The 19,310-nt window shown below is 36.5% G+C and overlaps 1 protein-coding gene across 1 annotated transcript; it reads right to left on the reverse strand.

Moving 5' to 3' along the window:
• Positions 1–1,113: 1,113 nt before the first annotated feature.
• LOC121417272 (protein AATF-like) lies at positions 1,114–18,449 on the reverse strand (the record flags this gene model as incomplete). The annotated part of the gene is made up of 10 exons (XM_041610914.1): positions 1,114–2,102; positions 3,267–3,338; positions 6,440–6,520; positions 8,203–8,264; positions 9,028–9,111; positions 9,466–9,633; positions 11,160–11,388; positions 11,905–12,025; positions 12,893–13,036; positions 18,305–18,449. Coding segments are annotated over 10 exons (1,167 nt in total), but the record flags the coding sequence as incomplete, so codon positions are not given.
• Positions 18,450–19,310: the final 861 nt, after the last annotated feature.

The following is a 19,310-nucleotide window of genomic DNA, read 5'->3' on the forward strand; positions in this document are numbered from 1 at the left end:
GAATATAGTGCATTTTTCAGGACTTCAGACTTTAGAATTTTTGCATTTATGGATGTCTTTAAACTCCTTTTAAAGAGAAATACCAGTAGTTGCAGTAAACACTGATTTCATGAGAAAGTCTGTAAAACCAGGCTTAATTGTCAGTATATCGAGGATCTAGATCTGGTACAGTTACATAAACTGAACTTTGTGAAATCTTGAAATCTACGCTGAAAAATGTTCACACTGAAGATCACCAACACAGATAGGCACACGTGGGACAGTGTATTATTATTGCTGGAATAAAGACCCGACGGAAGTGACCGAATCCGCGCTTATATTGCTTATTTCTCAGCAATCACACAATTTCTTCCAGAATCGTTTGGCACATATTTTTTATTCATACAAACAGACACTTGGGTGGTCATTATATTAGATTCTGTAAAAAGTCATTTTGAGATCGTCACCAGATCTGGAATTTATCTTTAAACTCTCTTTGTCGTGTACGTGTACACAGTTTGTAGTTGGCTGATAGATGTGCTGTCTATGAATGTATTTCCCTATGATTTCCTGATTATTTCTGTGAAATATCTTCTTAGAAGTAATAATATATTCCATGAAATTTATTAGTATTAGTAAAAATTATGATGCAATGAATGTATTTATAAAAAAATACTATTAGAGATGTTCTGTTATTCTTGCAACTTATTTTTTGAAATTTGCTATGATTTTATTTGTTGAATTTCTTTACATTCTATATTATTTTTAAAATGGAGGGGACAGCTGCTACTGAATTTAGGGGAAAAGCTGATTTTATCCAGGGTTGTCTATTCCATATATACTTCTCTTAAAGTAGTAGAAACACAGGAAGCAGGCATAACATTGAAATACATTAATGTTTTTAACAATATATAAACCATTTATTCTGCAACAAACGACCAATTGTAATGTGGAAATGAATGGATTTGTGTGTTAGGTCGATCATGGCATTCATTCATATTGTACGTGGCTTTCACCGATTCAGCGAGATTCAAGAAACACGGCATTCATGTTTATACATATACATGTCAATCATTTGTATTTGTAAAGGGGCATTGCAAGACAATTTTGATCAATTGCGAATCTTTTTGGTGGTCTCTGTATCATTCACAAATCTTTCAAAGAAAACCGTGGCAAAAGGGAGGAAGAATTCATAGGATTTGTGGCAAATTTTTCTCCCCCCTCAACTGCATATGCAAGCCGGCCGAGTCACATGCATGCAGCGCACCCCACAGAGATTGATTTCAATGTCTTTTTCCCCCATGAGGCATTGCGAATTCGGGCCTGTCTGCTGCAACCAATAGGTGGCGCTCCGTATTGTGCATCAACCAAATTGATTGCCTCTTGCAACAAGCAATGTATTCTAATTTTCTTAAGATGAAAATGATCTATCAATTGTAAAATTGCAATAGAAATTTGCAATTGATCGCAAATGTTTTCTTGTACCACCCCTTAGTAATCTACTTAATATTTATTACCAGACAGTACACTAAATGTTTACATCTGGGCCCCCGTCTTTCAAAGAGTTACTTTGATCCGATAAACATGAAGTATTTGGAAATCCATCAATGTCATAATTTTTTCCGAAGGATATGTGCACTATGTCCTTTGTAAACAAAGACAATCACACTGAATTCTCAAGAAAAATAGAGATTTACATGTATGAATGGACACATCTAGAAAATGCATTGCACAAACATGCTTTTGAGATGACATTGCTGGATTTCCATAGTTGTGGTTGATTGGATCAATCGCAATTCTTTGTTAGACGGGGCCCTGATCAACTGGGTAAATATAATAATGTATATCATTTACATCTGGTGAAATATGTGAACAATTTTAATCACTATAAATAAATAAAGTACATGATATAAACTTTAGCTTGCTGTGGTAATTTGCATCATTATTTACGTTATTTACACCGAATGCATTTTTACAAAGTATTAAGGGCTCTTGTCGGGAAGAACAGAAATGAGCGATGTCACAATAAAGATGCAACTTGGTGTGTCTATCAAGGTCAATGTTATCTTGCCGTTTCTTCCTCTGTCAGGCTCTGCCCAAAGATGGATTTGAAAAGTTCCATCCTGAAGAAAAAAAAAGAATCAAGTTTACTGGGGTCAATAGTCTATGCATGAATACATGTACATCCTACAGAAAAAAATAATAATTTGCATTAGTGAATGATTTCCAGTACATCTAACAGAGTATAAAAAACTTATGCTGATTTTAGTAAGTCATCTGGGGATGAATACATGTACATCTTACAGAAAAAACAACATTTGAGTGAGTGAATGATCTCCGGTACATCTTACAGAAAATAAAAGAATTATGCTGATTTCAGTAAGTCGTCTGGGAATGAATACTTGTACATCCTACAGAAAAAATTCAAGTTTATTTGAGTAATAAACCATGAATGTATTATGCATTGTAGGCTTGCCAAAATGCTGTGCTGCTGTACGGGTCGTAGATTGGTAGTTTTCATTGGCTGGTCGGTTGGGCTCGAGATTAAAATGCCCAGATGTTCGCCCCGGCCTATATGTTTTTTCACCGATCTCACTACAACAGGCTGGTGATTGTTATGCTGAGACAAATGAGACAAATTAAAAAAAAACACTTTCTTTTTCCTTCTAAGAATAATTTTTAGGTTGTAGAAGGTTGGCAGGTCAGCATCAGGCCCGGGGGGGGGGGGCCACTTCCATTCACGAGTGGATACCATGCGCGACCATGGGGTCTCGAAAAGCACCCTAAACACGTAATTTCCATATTCTGAAAATGCACCCCTTAACAAGTATTGGCGTGTGAAACCCTACCCTTAACAAGTATTGGAAACAAAACGATACTCTTGGCAAATATTCCCTGAACAATGAACCCCTAAACAAGTACAGGATGTTTTATTGTTACGATCCTTTGGATCGCCGGCTCTACCACCTTGCGCAAATCGGAGTCTAAACACGAAGTGTTGGGGCAAAAAGGACATCCTTTATAAAACATTTTAATTTTGTTTCATCATCCCCACAAATTCGACCCTAAACACGTAATTTTCCTAGCGAAATAGATACCCTTTTTTCATTATTTTTGTGTTTTTGACACCCTTATCACGTTACGTACGTAACGTGCCCTATCGTGAAAAAGACATCCTTTGTCGCGCATGGTATCCACTCGTCAATGTAAGTGGCCCCCCCGGGGCATCAGGGCACCAAATTACCGGTATGTAGCAAAACAGACAGAAGAGCAATTTGTTACTTTACCTTGCCTCCTGTAACATGGTGGATGTGTCCACCGGAGCCATGAAACTAACCAGCTTCTGATGGACATCATATCTGAGAAGAAAAAAAAAACAAATCAATTAATAGGTAGACGTAGATTTAGTTTCATTTTAATCTTTAATAGGGAAATCAAAGGGGGGGGTTTCCATGCTGCTACCCCCCCCCCCAATCTCTTATGATCAAAATGGGGGTATTATGTTCATCATAGATATACATATATATATATATATATATATACATACGAATATTATTAAAACAAATCGGTTTCCTTCATGTATGGGAAAACCAGGGAACCTTCTCAAAAAAGGCACTTCTGAAAGCAATTGTGAACAAACTCAATGATCGTTATATAATATCATGGAAAAACAGTCTCAACGATAACACCCAACATTCCCATGACCAATGCAATAAACTAAGAACCTATAAAACACTGAAAAAAGATTATAAGATTGAAAATTACCTACTATTAGATATTGAAAAGACACACTTCACTAATTTTGCAAAGTTAAGAATAAGCAATAGTAAACTTATGATAGAACAAGGTAGATATAATAGGATTGCTGTAAACGATAGAATATGCCCTGTTTGCTCGTCATTTGTAGAGGATGAATACCATTTCACTGTACACTGTAAGGCCCTTGAAGAACCCCGAAATAAATTATTTAACAAGTCAAAGGAAGTACTGCCGGATTTTATGAAAATAACTAACAAAAACAAATTCCAATTAATATTAGGTAGCAATGACATGGATATAAGCAAATTATGTGTTATAGGAATATGTACGTGGAGAGACTTAGGATGCTTGAAAGTAAAATATGATATTATACTTATGTATTTGTATATGGGTGTATTAATGTTTAGGTATATTATGTAATTATGTGTATTTATATTGTATGCATTTATGTATCTCGCATCTAACATTGCATCCAAGATTGGTATTTTTCTTCTATTTTTTTTTTATCTTTGTATTTTTTTTTTAACACCTCGTTGTCACTATGTTATGTTTATGTTGTATTATTTTTTTTTTCTTATGTTTCTTTGTTTTTGATGATGATCCTTATATGTCAGGATTTTATATCAATAAACTTTTTAATTTGAATTTGTATGTAGGTCTTGAGGTGCCATGGAATTAACTAGCTACTGATGGACAACATATCTGGGAAGAAAAAGAATAATTTGATAGGAACAAGTCGATTTAGTTTCATCGTAACCACAGGCCAAACAGGAGGGGCGGGGGAGGGGGAGTCATGCTGCTACACATCCAGTCCCTAACGATTAGGGGCGGGGAGGGGGAGTCATGCTGCTACACATCCAGTCCTTAACGATTAGGGGCGGGGGAGGGGGAGTCATGCTGCTACACATCCAGTCCCTAACGATTAAAGGAGAATGAAACCTTTGGAACAAGATAGCTTGTGTGAAAACAGAAAAATCAAAGAAACAGATCAACGAAAGTTTGAGAAAAATCAGACAAATAATGAGAAAGTTATGAGCATCTGAATATTGCAATCACTAATGCTATGGAGATAGCAAATTGGCAATGCGACAAAGATGTGTGATGTCACTTGTGAACAACTCTCCCCATTACTTTAGTATATATTTCACTTGAATTGCCTCTTTTATCACATCTATCCATAGATCATGTGTTCTTTGTACATGAGGGCATGTAATACATATTTTTTAAGAATACATCATGGATAGAGAGTTTGTATCATCATAAGAAAAAGCAAAAAGAGACATTTTGAGGGTATTTTATAGTCCACCAAAGGGAAAGTTGTTCATCAGTGACATCACACATCCTTGTCGCATTGCCAATAGGAGGATCTCCATAGCATTAGTGATTGCAATATTCAAATGCTCATAACTTTCTCATTATTTGTCTGATTTTTCTCAAACTTTCTTTATTCTTTGATTTTTCTGTTTCTACACAAGCCTATTTGTTCCAAAGGTTTCATTCCCCTTTAAGGCAAAGTATTATGGAGCGTTGTGGCCCAGTGGATTAGTCTCCGGACTTTGAAACAGAGGGACGTGGGAGGTTCGAATGCCAGCCATGGTGTAATTTCCTTCTGCAAGAACTTTATCCACATTGTGCTGCACTCAACCCAGGTGAGGTGAATGGGTAAGCGGTAGAAAGAAATTCCTTGAATGCTCGAGCGCCCGATTAAGGTAGCCGTGCTAAAGCCGGGGTAATAACAATAGCAGGGGCTGCTGGGAGAACAGTTTTCGGAACTGAAGTGGCTACCCTGGGTAAATGTGCTGTTATTATTGTGTTCATGGGAGGTAAATATGTCTTCAGGCACCATGAAACTAACTAGCTTTTAATGAAGGCCATATCTCAGAAAATTAAACTCATTAAATAGACGGTAATATTATATTTTTTGTTAATTTCCGTGATTAGATCTGTGCAACTTGGCAAAAGCCATACCTTCAGTTTTTGTTCTCTTTCATTCATATCAGGATTTGTGGTTAAATTTGTATATATAATACTATAATATTTATGTTTGTTGCAAAGAGTTCTTTAAAAAAAATATTCAACTGGGTACCCATTCACCCTACCAGAGGGGGGGGAGGAAGTTCATGGGGGATAGGGGCGATTTAGTGACTAAAATGCTCAAAAGAACACTGGTGGTAACTAAAAAATAATAATAATAATAATAATATACGGAATTTATATTGCGCACATATCCACCTTGTTAGGTGCTCAAGGCGCTCCTATATTACCCGGCTAAGCTAGGCGTTCATAGCGCACACAGCTTTTTAAGGAATTACTTCCTACCGGTACCCATTCACCTCACCTGGGTCGAGTGCAGCACAATGTGGATAAATTTCTTGCCGAAGGAAATTACGCCATGGCTGGGATTCGAACCCACGACCCTCTGTTTCAAAGTCCGAAGACTAATCCACTGGGCCACAACGCTCCACAAAAAAGGAGTCCTGTAAACCCCCATTCATTGCAATGTTATTACAAGCTTATCCAATGTTGCAGATTTACTCCGTGAGGTGTGGAAAGTGGCCTCAGAAAATAAGAACAAATAATTCTTTGCCTCACCTCACCTGATTTGAGTGCAAAACAATTCACAATGAACCCACAACCCTCTATTCGAAGGACGAGAGACAGAACCACATGACCACAACATGCTCACGGATGAATCTATTACCTGACTTTTCTTCCTTTGCTTGCCTTGGTATCGACCTGTCTCTTGACCTTGGTTCTCAGCTTCTGCACTTGTAACCATTGTCTGTAAGATAATAATAATGATTGGAACATAACATTTTAATAAGCGGAACATGGTTCGAGGGGTCGCACCTCATCCTCAGCCTGAAAATAGTCATTGGTATTTATACAGTAAGGATGTCAATTAAAAATTTCAAGAAATGTAATTGCACAGGATTATAAGGTGTGAATTCAATGTTAAATGGAATGAAGTTAAAACAACAGGTGTACAATTACCAAATAATGTTATCCATTCAATTTAACCCACCCCTATCTGATGACTCCATAGACTTGTAAATTTTTTACTTCATTCCATTTAACATTGAATTCACACCTTGTAATCCTGTGTAACTACATTCTTGAAATTTTTACTTGACATCCTAACTGTATAAATACCATTGACTCTGTTGATAATTTTCAGGCTGAGGATGAGGTGCGACACCTCGAAACATGTTCCGCTTATTAAAATGTTATGTTCTCCGGCTTTGTATTCATCTTCAATTTAGTATTGTGTCGTTCTTTTGGATGAATAATGATATATAGCAATAATGAGGTGCCATTTATCTAGTTGCCTACTCAAAGGCGCAATGCATATTACTCCGGCTTTAGCTCCAGCTGCTAAAGGTGCTTGGTGCATGTAAGGAATTCATCCTGCCGGGTACCCATTCACCTCACCTGGGTTGAGTGCAGCACAACGTGGGTCAATTTCTTGCTGAAGGAAAACACGCCGTGGCTAAAATTAGAACCCATGTCCCTCTGATTGAAAGACAAGAGTCGTAACCACTAGACCACGACTGTGAATGGAGAGAGTAAAATAAGAGGAACAAAGCACTCAAATCTCATCAAAATTGGACAAGGAATAACAAAAGTTATGACATTTCAAAGTTTTGCATTATTTTGGTGAAACAGGTCTCTGCATATTCTCATGAATATGCAATGAGCAAACTGATGATGTCATATCCCTACTTTATTATTCTTTTTTGTATTTGTTCATTCAAAGTTTTTCCTCCAAGAATGTAAAAAAAAGGATTGACTATTGATTTATTGAGTAAGATAATAAATACATGCTGAAATTTATTCTGTTACATGAGTGACATATTTTTACACACAAAAATATAAAAATATGAAATATTTATTACTTTATGTACTAAACTAAAGAAAAAGGGCAGTCGGAAAGACACATCACCCAGGCATGGGGGAGCAGTGTAATTATCAACCGTTTGTTTTATTTTGTGGTGAACTCAATCGCTCTAAAGTGAACTTACCTAAAACTGCTAAGAAAGTGTCGTAGTAAAAATGTAAGACCTTTTGACTGAGTGATATTAAGGTTTTTGAAAAGAAAGCTTTTTTTTCAAATGTCCATATCGTTTGTTTTTATTGCTTGCTGCGTAAAAGTACAGGGAAAATGCCACAGAAATTTTCAGTAAATAGTGACATTAAGTAATCAAGAAACTCATCTATTTTTTAACATTTTCCCTTCATGAACAGTAAAGAAATTTGAATATCATAAAACAACCATCAAAGAAACTTTGTACGAAACATTATTTCTGAGAAGCCAGGCATACAGGTATGACTTGAAATAATCAAAATCATTACAAAAGTCAACCCTATAATTTGTGTGCAAGCCCAGTTTGCCCAGCGTATGCAAATGACATAATTCACCAAACTTCTTGCTCTGTCTCTCTCTCTCCTTGCTGTACTACTCACCTGGTTAGTTGTATTGGATCAGTCGTTGAACTTGTTCTCCTTTCTATCAATTCACGCAGCAGCTGAAATACACAAAATTATGATTATCAGCAGTTATTGTATTATATTACATACAAATAGACTTCTTGATTTCATTGTTTGTTATTTTTTCAATTCAATTTTTTGGTAACACTTTAACCAAATCATTATGAGAATAGAATCAATCTGGGTAACTGAGTAAATGAATTATAACTGTTGCCAATTTGGTAATCTAAAGCAGATCATTTTTCTTCACATGCTGGTCAACTGTTTCTGGTATACATTATAACCGTTGCCAATTTGGAAATTAAAAGCAGACCATTTTCTTCAGACGTTGATCACTGTTTCTGGCATAAATTATTATTATTGCCACTTTGGTAATTTAAAGCAGAGATTATTTTTCTTCAGATATTGATCAACTGTTTCTGGCATAAATCATCATTGTTGCCAATTTGGTAATTTAAAGCAGATCATTTTCTTCAGATGTTGATCAACTGATTCTGGCATAAATAATAATTATTGCAATTTGGTAATTTAAAGCAGATCATTTTCTTCAGATGTTGATCAACTGATTCTGGCAAAAATTGTAATTATTGTAAATATGGTAATTTAAATGAGATAATTTTTCTTCAGATGTGGATCAAATGTTTCTGGCATAAATTGCAATTATTGCCAATTTGGTAATTGAAAGCTGATCATTTAAAGCAGAGATCATTTTTCTACAGAAGTTGGTCAGCTCTTTCTGGTATAAATTAAAACTGTTGCCAATTTGACGATTGAATGCCGATTAATTCAAGCCTATCATACCTGATGGTAGAAGTCATCATCATCAAAGATCTCTGGATCATGGTTCTTGAGATGTTGGTTGGCTATTTCTGGTATGTCTTCATCCTGGAGGTAAAGGCAATCACAAAAGTTGTTCGCATTAACAGACAACATTTTTTTCCCATACCAATTTATAACAAGAAAAAAACCACCAACAATAATAATTGATGATGATGATAAAAGCAATAATGATAATAATGATACTATACATAGATACCGGTATTTCTTTACATAGATACCAACCTGAACATTTCAGTCTTTTAAAGGATGAAAATCAGTATTTTTTGTAAGAAAAAGATTTTGTTTATATCTTTAGCATCTCTCCTCCTCTTCTCAGATAATCTCCCATTCTCTCTCTCTCCTTTTCTCCATTGCTCTCTTAGTTTCTTCCACTCTCTTTACCTCCCAAATAATGCTTACTTGTTTCTCTTCATCTTGGCTTTCCTCTTCTCTCTTTGAAACACGTGACCTTTGACCCAAGACAGTGTACTCTGATCTCTTTAGCTGCGTCCTCTGCACCAATCGGTTCTGATCTTGTAAAATCTGCTGGATTTGGACCAGTGCTGACCTCTCAAAGCCGCTGAAAGACTGAATATACAGAAATTTGGGAGAAAATAAAATATAAAAATTAGAAAGAAAAATATGACCTCCAATTTGGAATTTAAAAATCGACTAAAAATATTCAAAAACGTATATGCATTAATCAGTAAATCAAGGTCAAAAAATATTTTATGTAAGAAGGCAAACTGCCACCTTACATAACCTGAATAAAAATATTAGTAATTTTGTTTTAATTCAGGAATTTTATTTTTCTTCAATTATAGGTTTCGATTTCTTGTGAAGGTAGTCGTGGTGTAGTGGTTCAGTCAAAGAAACAGATCAACAAAAGTTTGAGAAAAATCAGACAAATAATGAAAAAGTTATGAGCATTTGAATATTGCAATCACTAATGCTATGGAGATGGCAAATTGGCAATGCAACAAATATGTGTGATGTCACTTGTGAACAACTCTCCCCATTTCTTTAGTATATATTTCACTCGAATTGCCTCTTTTATCGCATCTATCCATAGATCATGTGTTCTGTCTACATGAGGGCATATAATACATATTTTTTAAGAATACATCATGGATAGAGTTTGTATCATCATAAGAAAAATAAAAAAGAGACATTTTGAGGGTATTTTATAGTCCACCAAAGGGAAAGTTGTTCATCAGTGACATCACACATCCTTGTCACATTGCTAATGGGAGGATCTCCATAGCATTAGTGATTGCAATATTCAAATGCTCATAACTTTCTCATTATTTGTTCGATTTTTCTCAAACTTTCTTTATCCTTATTCTTTGATTTTTCTGTTTCTACACAAGCCTATTTGTTCCAAAGATTTCATTCCCCTTTAAGGGTTGAGAGTTCATGTCCTACCCACTGCTAATTTCCTTTGGCAAGGCACTCACATCATACTCTCCACTCAAGTGGAGAGTATAATGTGAACGCCAATGTGCTGAGGGAATAGGGATACATGTAGCACACTTTTTGGTAGAGCGTCCGTGTCGCAATCAGGACGTCAATCAAACCCCGGCCGCATCAGACCAAAAGATGTTAAAAGATGGGAGCTGCTGCTACCCTGTTTGGCGTTCAACAATTAAAGGGATAGAGCCTTGTTGATCTGGCGCTGCCGGGCCCACAATCGATTGGGTAAAGCAAATTTTCGGAGTATTTAATTTCATGTCTATTTGGAACAACAAGATAGATTTTCATCATTTTTTATCGTACATTTAAGTCATGGATGCAAGTAATGACAATTACATGTGAAATGCTACGAAGCACAAATATTACGCATTATGTTCCATTATCTTATCCCAGCCATGGCGTAATTTCCTTCAGCAAGTAATTTATCCACATTGTGCTGCACTCGACCCAGGTGAGGTAAATGGGTACCTGGCAGGAATTTATTCCTTGAAATGCCATCACGCTGTAAAAGGCTGCGAGGCTAAAGCCATGGTAATAATATCCAATTAAGCGCATAGGGACGCATTTGGCAGTGATATGCGCTATATAAGCATGTTGGTATTATTATTATTATTATCTGTTATTATCATGATAAAACTGACCTTTTTATTCAACTTTCCTGTTGACAATCTCGTCTTTTCATACCACTTTTGGATCGTATTGTTCCTAAATGATTCAAAGTTCTTGTGATGCTTGGCAAGGTGCTCCTCAAAGTCCGAGGGATCCAGTTTCCGCTTCAGTGATTTCCTCTCCACGGCAGGCGACGCCGTCTTGGGCTCGTCGTCGTCGAGGTCGCTGGGTATCTCCTCGTCATCGTCGTCTTCGTTTGCACTGAGTGGTGAAAGTATACAACAACGATTGATTAGAGAAAGAGAATATTTTATGAAGAAACACAAGATGCCCTAATTTTGGTTGCAAAACAGTATTATTTAAGTTAGTGTTTAGAGTACGATTTGCCGTACTAAACCCAATGATGTAGGTAAAGGTAAAACCGATGACGGATGTCTGTGACATACCAATTAAAATATTGCTGTACTCTTTAGGGTTCCATTCAGGGAATACTTGTCAAGAGTATCGTTTTGCTTCCAATATTTGTTAAGGGTAGGGTTTCACACGCCAATACTTGTTAAGGGCGGCATTTTCAGAATATGGAAAATACTTGTTTAGGGTGCTTTTCGAGACCCCATGGTCACGCATGGTATCCACTCGTCAATGGAAGTGGCCCCACCAGGAGCATTCGCCTCTTGCCAGAAAACCCCATTTCCTTCCTGCAGTTCTTCGGTTACAAATGCATCATGTGTGAAAAGCTTCATACAGATGTGTGATATGGTTGTCTAGTTTACTCACTTTATAGACTGACTACCAGGAGTTTCTCCATGAATGATGTGTTGTGTCTCTGGGTTTTGCTGTAATAATGTATCCTGGAGACTGACAAGAGACTGCATGAGTCTAGTCAATTCTTTCTCACCTGCACAGGAAGAATAAACATTTCTAACACAAAAGTCATATGCTGTAATTACATGTACACTGTAAGGGATAATTTTCAGATGTCTCTCAATAGAGCTGTTAATATTACATAAATATACATTTGGGTCAATTTTCTTCTTCTCCTTTTTATTTTCGAGTCATCTCCAAACGGTATTGCAGCCTATCAACAGAGGAAAATAAAGTTGTTCTCATTCTCTTACATTTTTACTTCTTCTTTTCATTCTTTTTTGTCTCCTCCTTCTCCACTTCTACTACTCCTATTACTATTATTTCATATACCACATTTCAAATACTCTTACTCTTTCTGATAATATACAAAAAGTAGAAAGTACATATAGGATAAGAATACTTAATGTACGTTTACAATTCCTTCTGAGAATATTGAAAAAAGAGTTGAATACTTTTCTTAAGAATAATCGGCAGATCTCCATTATCCTCCCTGTCTTCTAAGAACCTGTCTAATGTCTGACAATGAGTTGCTAAGAAAGGTGTAGAGCCTTTTGCAGTTTTACGGGGGCCGTTGAAGTGGGGAGGGGTGGCTTCAGCCCCCCACTTCATTCCAAAACCATGTACAAAAACGTTAACATGACAATATGATTGTGATTTTTTGCATGGTCAGTCCCCCCTTTGGAAACCTTTACGCGGCCCGTTTTATATGACCTTCTTTGAAGCTATCCCATAATGCTTCTTCTTCTTCCTCTATTCCACCATCTTCTCCCTCCTCTTCTACTCCTTCTCCTTCTATTTCTTACCCTCCTTTCTCTAATAACAATACTACAAAGAAAATGTTAAAATTGAATGTTAGGCTTTTTACTTTACGTTGAGAATACTGAACAAAGAGATATACTTTTCTTGAGAATAATCGGCAGGTCTCCATCCTCCTCCCCCTCTTCTAAGAACCTGTCTAACGTCTGACATTGAGGGAGCTGGTTAGAAAGGTGTAGGGCCTTCTGCAGTTTTATACGACTTTCCATGAAGCTATCCCATAATCCTGTGGAAAGAAATGATGTTGGGAAAATTCCATTGAAAAAGTAAATGATTTGCATTATTTGCTGTACATGTATGCGACTGAAATGATTGGCTTAGAGAAAAAATTTTCGGCAATTTTCATTTAGTTATAAGCTACTGAAAAATTTGCACCTGATTGGCTAAAAGCAAAATTATCAATGGGGAGCATTTTGATAAAACAAAAAGTGATGTTTACTGATCACTCGTTATAAGCTTCTGACATCCTTGAATCTGTTTGGCTAAGAGCAAAATCATCAGAGGCTATATCTCTCCACACTAGTCAGGTCCAGATTTGAGAAAAGTGGACTGCCTTAGGCAAATCGTGTTAATGCTGAATTGAGAAGTGCTTTAACATAATTTGAGGGCGCTGAGTTCAGATTTGCTGTTTGCCAACCTTGATTTTGATGTTAAAATCCTCAAATTGGCAAAAACAAAATGGCCGCCATTCTACACCCATTGTACTCTATTCTGACCCCCAAAACTTGTAACAAAAATGTTTGTCAACATTTTTTGGTACTATTTGATCTGAAAAATAACATACTAAAAATCCACCAAAATCCGTATCCGGGAAAGTGGTTATTTTAAAGATGGCGTCTAAGATGGCCGCCATTAACTGAAAATTAAAATAACCGGCACTTTATCTACCCTAGACACCTTTTTCGGTGCATACATGTATTCAATGGTGGAGGGCGAAAAAGGAAAGAGTGAACATAAGCACTCCAGGGTAACTGAAAATCCAAGATTGCGTAAAAATGGCTGCCATGGCCTAAAATTCATAATTCATCTATTACGTATTTTAGTGTCTTTTATTTTGGTTTTATTCATTGGTGATTTCAAGGGTCAAGAAGTAAAACCGGGACAAGTTACAATACAGTACAAGGACAGTGAACAGTCCACTATGTTCAAAAATCCAAGATGGCTTTCAAAATTGGAGTCTAAAATAACTGTTGTTATCTAAAACCCCCAAACCCGGCATAGTTTGTTTAATACCTGCCTTGGGCATATGATGTTGGTGTCTAACCCATGGTTTAATGGGTCAAGAAATACATTGGGACAAGTAAAAAAAGACAGTCTATGGTCCTCCATGTCCACAAATCCAGGATGGCTTGCATAAATGGAGTATAAAATGTCTGTCGTTAATTACAAACTGACACAGTTTGTTTAATAATCGCCTGGAGAATATGATTTTTTAGTATAACGCATGGTTTAAAGGGTCAAGTATTACATTGGGACAAGTTACAAGGACAGTTAGTAGTTACATTATGTCCAAAAATCCATAATGGCTTCCAAAAATGGAGTCTATATAGGCCGTTCTCACCGAAAAAGTGACATAGTTTAGTTTTATATCAGCCCGGGGTATATGATTCTAGTGTTTAACCCATGGTTTAAAGGATCAATTAATAAATAAGGACAAGTTACAAGGACAGTCAGAGGTCCAGCATGTCCAAGAATCCAAAAAGGCTTCCAAAATTGGGGTCTAAAATGGATATTGTTACCTAAAAACTGTCATAGTTTGTTTAATATCCACCTGGGGTATATGATTATGTTGTCTAACCATTTTTTAAATGGTCAAGTAATACATTAGGATTAGTTACAAGGGCAATCAATGGTCCTGTATTTCTAAAAATCCAAGACGGCTTCCAATTAAGGAGTCTAAAATGGCTGCTGATACTTAACAAGTGGAATGCCTCTGGCCGTCTCACCTGCATCACGCGGTTCAATATAGCAGCAGTGCTGACTTTGAATACTACTCTAACTCGCACAAGATGTTCAGTGATACATGGTTACTCTTATGTCCACTTTTTATGAACTAGACCAATAAACTTACAGAGATATGATGGTTATTCAACAAAAAACCCAATTCGGCCAAAGTTCATTGACCTTTGACCTTGGTCATGTGATCTGAAACGCGCACAGGATGTTCAGTGATACTTGATTACTCTAATGTCCAAGTTTAATGAACTAGACCAATAAACTTTCAAAGTTATGATGGTAATTCAACAGATACCCCCATTCGGCCAAAGTTCATTGACCCTAAATGACCTTTGACCTTAATCATAGGACCTGAAACTTGCACAAAATTTTTAGTGATGCTTGATTACTATTATTTCCAAGTTTCATGAATCAGATCCATAAACTTTCAAAGTTATGATGGGAATTCAACAGATATCCCCAATTCGGCCAAAGTTCTTTGACCTTGGTCATGTGATGTGAAACTCATGCAGGATATTCAGTGATACTTGATTAACCTTATGTCCAAGTTTCATGAACTAGGTCCATATATTTCCTTAGTTATGACATTTCAAAAACTTAACCTCAGGTTAAGATTTCGATGTTGATTCCTCCAACATGGTCTAAGTTCATTGACCCTAAATGACCTTTGACCTTAGTCATGTGACATGAAACTCTAATAAGATGTTCAGTAATACTTGATTAACCTTATGGCCAAGTTTTATTAACTAGGTCCATATACTTTTTAAGTTATAACGTCATTTCAAAAACTTAACCTCAGGTTAAGATTTGACGCCGCCGCCGCAGTCGGAAAAGCGGCGCCTATAGTCTCACTTTGCTTCGCAGGTGAGACAAAAATTGACATAATCTATTTAGAATCCATCTGGGAGATATGATGTTGGTGTCTACACTACGGTTTCAAGGGTTGAATAATACTTTTACAATGGTATGAAGCTGTTCATTTTGCCTATTATTGAAAGTTGGCTTTTAAAATGAGTCTAAAAAGACTTCTATCAGCTAAACATAGTCATAATTAGGTGAACAAAATCTACACTATTGTGATTTGAAGGCTGACATGATAAATCGGAACAAATAAAAAGGATAATCAGTTTCCTTTTCGTTGTAAAAAGTCCAAAGCGACTTCTAAAATTGCGTGAAAATGACTGCTGTCCCCTTATCATGAATCCATAGGATAGTCCTAAGCACAAAAATGATGTGTCTTGAAATACTTATCAGAGAATTATGGAAATTTTTAGGTGAAATTTTACCTTATTTCTTAAAGTTTGTTTTTGGATGTTTACTTATTGTTGCACCACCACCTAATTATGTCACTAATTCTTGTAAAACATATTTTCATGAGTCTTATAGAAACAGAGACACCAAAATAGTGGCACTAGATGGGATATGAAGTATTGACATTTTTGTAACAATGGTGGCCAATTTGAAAGTAATTTTTGGAGCGTTCTTCAATTTTTTGACAAAATGGACGACAGTGTGTCCTTGTAATCCGTCTTCACCTATATCATATGACCCTTGAAATCATGAGAAAGGCACTGCAAAACGTTTTTACATTGTATATAAACCTTTCAGTCAGATTTTTAAGAAAAGCAACTATTTTTAAAGCCATCATCATTTTTGGGGCAAAACTGCACCACTGATAAAACTTGAAATTTTTCCAATGTAATTTTTCCCTTTGGAATCATGATTTTTTATATGTTTTAATTTATTCTCGGTAGACCCCAATGTTATTTCTACCAGGTGGATATTATGTGAATTTGGACCGTTTCAAAGTTACAACGTCCATATATAGACACCATTTTGGAAGGTAATCTTGGATTCTCTGACACACTCACTGACTATCTTATAAACATGTCCAGATTCATTATTTGCCTTGAAAGCTTTTTGATGATTTTTATTTTGAGGATTTACTTAATTTTTGGAGTTGATGGTACAACGACTGCCGTTGTGGACGCTATGTTGGATTTTTAGGTAACCTTGACAACGTTTTGTAACTATAACCTGTGTCATTAGACTTTGTTTAATCCTAACATGCCTAAGTTTCATGAAATAGACTAAACCCTAAAAGTTGTGAAATTTCAAAATCTTAACCTCGGTTAAGATTTGATGTTGACTTCGCCGCCGCCGCCGTCGGAAAAGCGACGTCCATATCTTGCTTCTGCTATGCAGGCGAGGAAAAAATGGCGGACACGTTAAAGATATCACAATGTGAATATGCCAGCATCGCCCCTAAATTATCAAACATTTGGCCATATTATTTATCAAATCAGCAGCTGTAAATCATGGCAGCCATTTTGGAAATAAAGATGGTTGACGAATCAATCGGACACATTATGTTTGCAACCCTTGGTATCAAAAATAACGTGTAGATCACAAGTTTTGAAATATAATCAACCATAAAAATTGTTTAATATAGGAAACTGCATTAAAAATGCCGCCATTTTGTTTTTTGCCAATTTGAGGATGAAAACGTCGGAATCAAGTTTGGCAAACAGCATTTTTGGATTCAGCACCCCTGAATTACCTTAGAACAATTGATAAATCAGCATTAACACAAAATGCCTAAAGCACTTTTTCTGAGCGCATTTTTAAAAATCTGGACCTGACTAGAGGGAAGAATTTCATGAAACATAATTTTCAATAAGTAAAGGCTTAAAGCTACTGAAAGCCCCAAACCTGTCATTTTTTATAGACTTTAGTAAAGTTGTGAGGGCATCATGGTCTAATGGTTACGACTCTCCTCTTTCAATAAGAGGGACGTGGGTTCAAATCCCAGTCATGGTGTGTTTTCCTTCAGCAAGAAATTTACCCACATTGTGCTGCTCTTGACCCAGGTGAAGTAAATGGGTACCCGGTAGGATTTATTCCTTGAACTTTAGCACCTATATGGCGGCTCAGCTACGGCCGGGGTAATAATATGATACCAAGTATCAAGTGCAGTACTAGAGTATATGCAATTATAGTAGCTGCGTTATATGAATGCACCATATTATTATTACTTTTCTTTCTTCTTTCTTCCATTTTATCTCTTTTTTTCTTTTCTATTTTTCCTTACTACTTGAAAACGCAAACGAGGTGGTTTGTTTCATGAAGCTGATCGTAAGACAGGAATGACTTTAAGCATGACTGGTGATCCTTTCTTGTGCTATGTGATATCCCTGTGTAATTGAGTTATGGTCAAGAACATGTTCCAGTTGTACGTAAAGTCGTTCCTATCTTACGATCAGCTTTATGAAACACCCACCTGGGGGCCGTTTCATAAAGTTGTTCGGAAGTTAAGAGCAACTTTAATAACAACTGGTGATCCTTTCTTACGCGCTAAACTATCGCCAATGGATATACCATTTACCACAAGAAAGGATCACCAGTCGTTCTTAAAGTCGCTCTTAACTTACGAACAGCTTTATGAAAAGGCCCCCTGCCCCCATATGGCCCTGACCCTTTAGTGGGTGTTACTTGCCCCCCCCCCAAAAAAAAATCATAAAAGTAACTTTTTACTAACCTAGCTGTGACTGAACTGCCTTTCCTTTCTCTATCTCCTCGGAGGCATTTATTTGAGAGAAGCCTTCGATACCTCCATCTTCCTCATCCTCCTCCTCATCTTCATCATCGTAATCCTCTTCATCATCGTCGTCCTCGTCTTCATCATCATCATCATCTGCATCATCATAATCATCTGAGCTTTCATCATCAACATCCCTTGAGGCATTCTCTTTTTTACCTGAATAAAAATCATGGTCAAACTCAAATAGATTTCCACAACTTTTTTTATTATCTAAAATCAATCTGCTTTCATTCCTTAAATCAGCAACAAATTAATACCTTTACCCAATTACATAATTCATTATTGTATTGTCACATACCAATTTTGAAGAAACACTGATTAGCTCCAGTTATTAAGGCAGTTTTAATTTTGGCTAGAAGTATACAGTTTACATCAATATGCTTTCATTAATTCACAACAATTGTAAATTTTTTCCCAGTCACACAATCATCTTCTTCCATATCATTATCACCATTATCATCATCAGGGGGAAGGGGGAGGTGGGGTGTTTCATGAAAGTTGTAAGCTCCAACAGTTACCGTGGTAACACTCAGAGACTAGTGCTTCTCAGCCGATCATTGACAAAGGTTTCAGTGAAATAGAGCTGGCAATTTAGTCAGTGCTGACAAATTCCATAAAATACCCTCCACACTAGGCCTGAGTCATCACGGGTTTTCCCCAAACCGGGTTTGAGTGGGAAAAAACGGGCGGGGACCGGGTACCCGAAAAATTAAATCATATTTCTTTGAAACTTTGACTGCTGTTATTTTTATGCCATTGAGGCGCATGGCGCTGCCTGTATGAGAACCGATGATACGCGGGGGAAGCAAGCGCCGAGAAAGCGATGATGATTCGGACAAGATTTAACTTTTAAAAAAAGTTAAGCAAAATTCAACTATTCCTATTTTTTTATATGAAATATTAAATCACACAAAAAAAAACCATCACAGCAGCTTACATTTTT

Source organism: Lytechinus variegatus, chromosome 6, assembly GCF_018143015.1.
Source record: "Lytechinus variegatus isolate NC3 chromosome 6, Lvar_3.0, whole genome shotgun sequence".
NCBI lineage: Eukaryota > Metazoa > Echinodermata > Echinoidea > Temnopleuroida > Toxopneustidae > Lytechinus > Lytechinus variegatus.